This window comes from Porites lutea, chromosome 10 (assembly GCF_958299795.1).
Source record: "Porites lutea chromosome 10, jaPorLute2.1, whole genome shotgun sequence".
Taxonomy (NCBI): domain Eukaryota; kingdom Metazoa; phylum Cnidaria; class Anthozoa; order Scleractinia; family Poritidae; genus Porites; species Porites lutea.
Window position 1 is genome coordinate 3,835,992 of NC_133210.1, and position 1,541 is coordinate 3,837,532.

The 1,541-nt window shown below is 39.5% G+C and overlaps 1 protein-coding gene across 1 annotated transcript; it reads left to right on the forward strand.

Moving 5' to 3' along the window:
- The first annotated feature begins 40 nt into the window (after positions 1-40).
- On the forward strand, positions 41-1,166 carry LOC140949388 (QRFP-like peptide receptor). Its single transcript, XM_073398547.1, has one exon. It carries the CDS (start codon positions 41-43, stop codon positions 1,109-1,111), a length of 1,071 nt encoding a protein of 356 aa, XP_073254648.1. The 3' UTR covers positions 1,112-1,166.
- The last annotated feature ends 375 nt before the right edge of the window (positions 1,167-1,541 follow it).

Consider the following 1,541-nt stretch of genomic DNA (forward strand, 5'->3'; position numbering starts at 1 on the left):
TCATTCAAGGGTTATAATCATAGTCCCTTAAAGAGCAGCCATGAGTTCAAACTCTACTTTAAGTAACATATTCTCAAATTTTACAACAGCAGAAAACTCCACACAAGAATCGCACGAAAGCAATGATGTCAACGTATACACGAAGGCTTTGAAGCTTACGCTATACGCCGTCATCTTCCTTGTTAGCGCCATTGGAAATATACTTGTTTGCATCGTTATCATGAAAAGAAAAAAAATGAAGACGGTCACCAACTATTTCATTCTTAATCTGGCTTTCGCAGATTTGACTCTAACGTTAATTTGCATCCCATTCGACATCCCAGTGCAAGAAATGAACTACAAGTGGCCGTATGGGTCCTTTATGTGTAATATTCTGTACCCTTTGCAGACAATGTCGCTGTTTGCATCTGTATTTACTTTGACCGCTGTTAGTTTAACACGCTATTGGGCCATACTATATCCACTTCGTCGGCAACTCAGCACTACCAATGCAAAATGGCTGATCGTAATTATCTGGCTGTTATCGATAGTCCCAGTGTCTCCTTACATCAGTGTCCTCAGAATTGGAAAGACAGGATCATGTGATGAATATTGGAGTAGTGACAACGATCGAAAGATTTACACAGTGGTGCTCTTTGTTGCTGAGTATGTTATACCTCTTAGCATCATCGCAGCAGCGTATACAAGCATTGGCAGAGAATTAGGCAAGAAAAAAAAAACTGGTCTTGAAAACAAGTTTCTTCAAAACGCACAAAGCGAGGAGGCATCAAAAGTAATTCGAATGCTTATTGCAGTGACCATTCTTTTCGCTGTGTGCGTACTACCTACTAATATTATGTGGCTCTGGTTGGATTTTGGAAATGCCGCAGAACAATTTGCCCACTTTTGGGAACTAGTTGCATTTTGCAACATATTGACATTTGCTAACAGTGCCGCAAATCCAGTTTGCTATACTATTACCAATACGAATTATCGCAAGGAGATTCTGAACCTTTTGAGAAGGTGCTGTAAGAACCGAAACAAACTCGCTCTACAATCAGATGAGATAGAAATGCTTGATACTTCAAGAGAGTTGACCCGTCGAAGATCAACAGCTTACACAGACGCCTAGGATCGTGGCTAAAAAAGTCAAGGGAAACATAGTTGTGCAATGTTTTTTCGGGCTCTAAATTACTCTTCTGACTTACACATGGGGGCCTACTGAACTGACAACTAGGCCGCTGCAACGGAGTTTTGTAGGCGTTTTAGGGCCTAAATCCAAGACTTTTTTTTATTTTATTATACCTTCCATTGTGAGGCAATATTTAAATGTGTCTTTCGATCGGCAAAAATCATCCTGTGAATTAAGCAGTTACAGTGAATGGAAGTATCAGGAACGATTATCTGAGAAGAGCGAAACCATTATGCTTGTGCAGTATGGCTAACCGACTGTTTTACGGTTGAAAACCAAAAACTAAACATTCATCAATATTGAAGAATATCCTTAATACGTGTTCTTAATTTTCATTTGCTTGTTCAGTTTTCGAAATTATAGTGTGAGG

What these genes read in the sequence shown, in the direction of transcription:
- LOC140949388 (XM_073398547.1), top strand. Translation starts at nt 41, where the DNA reads ATGAGTTCAAACTCTACTTTAAGTAACATATTCTCAAATTTTACAACA.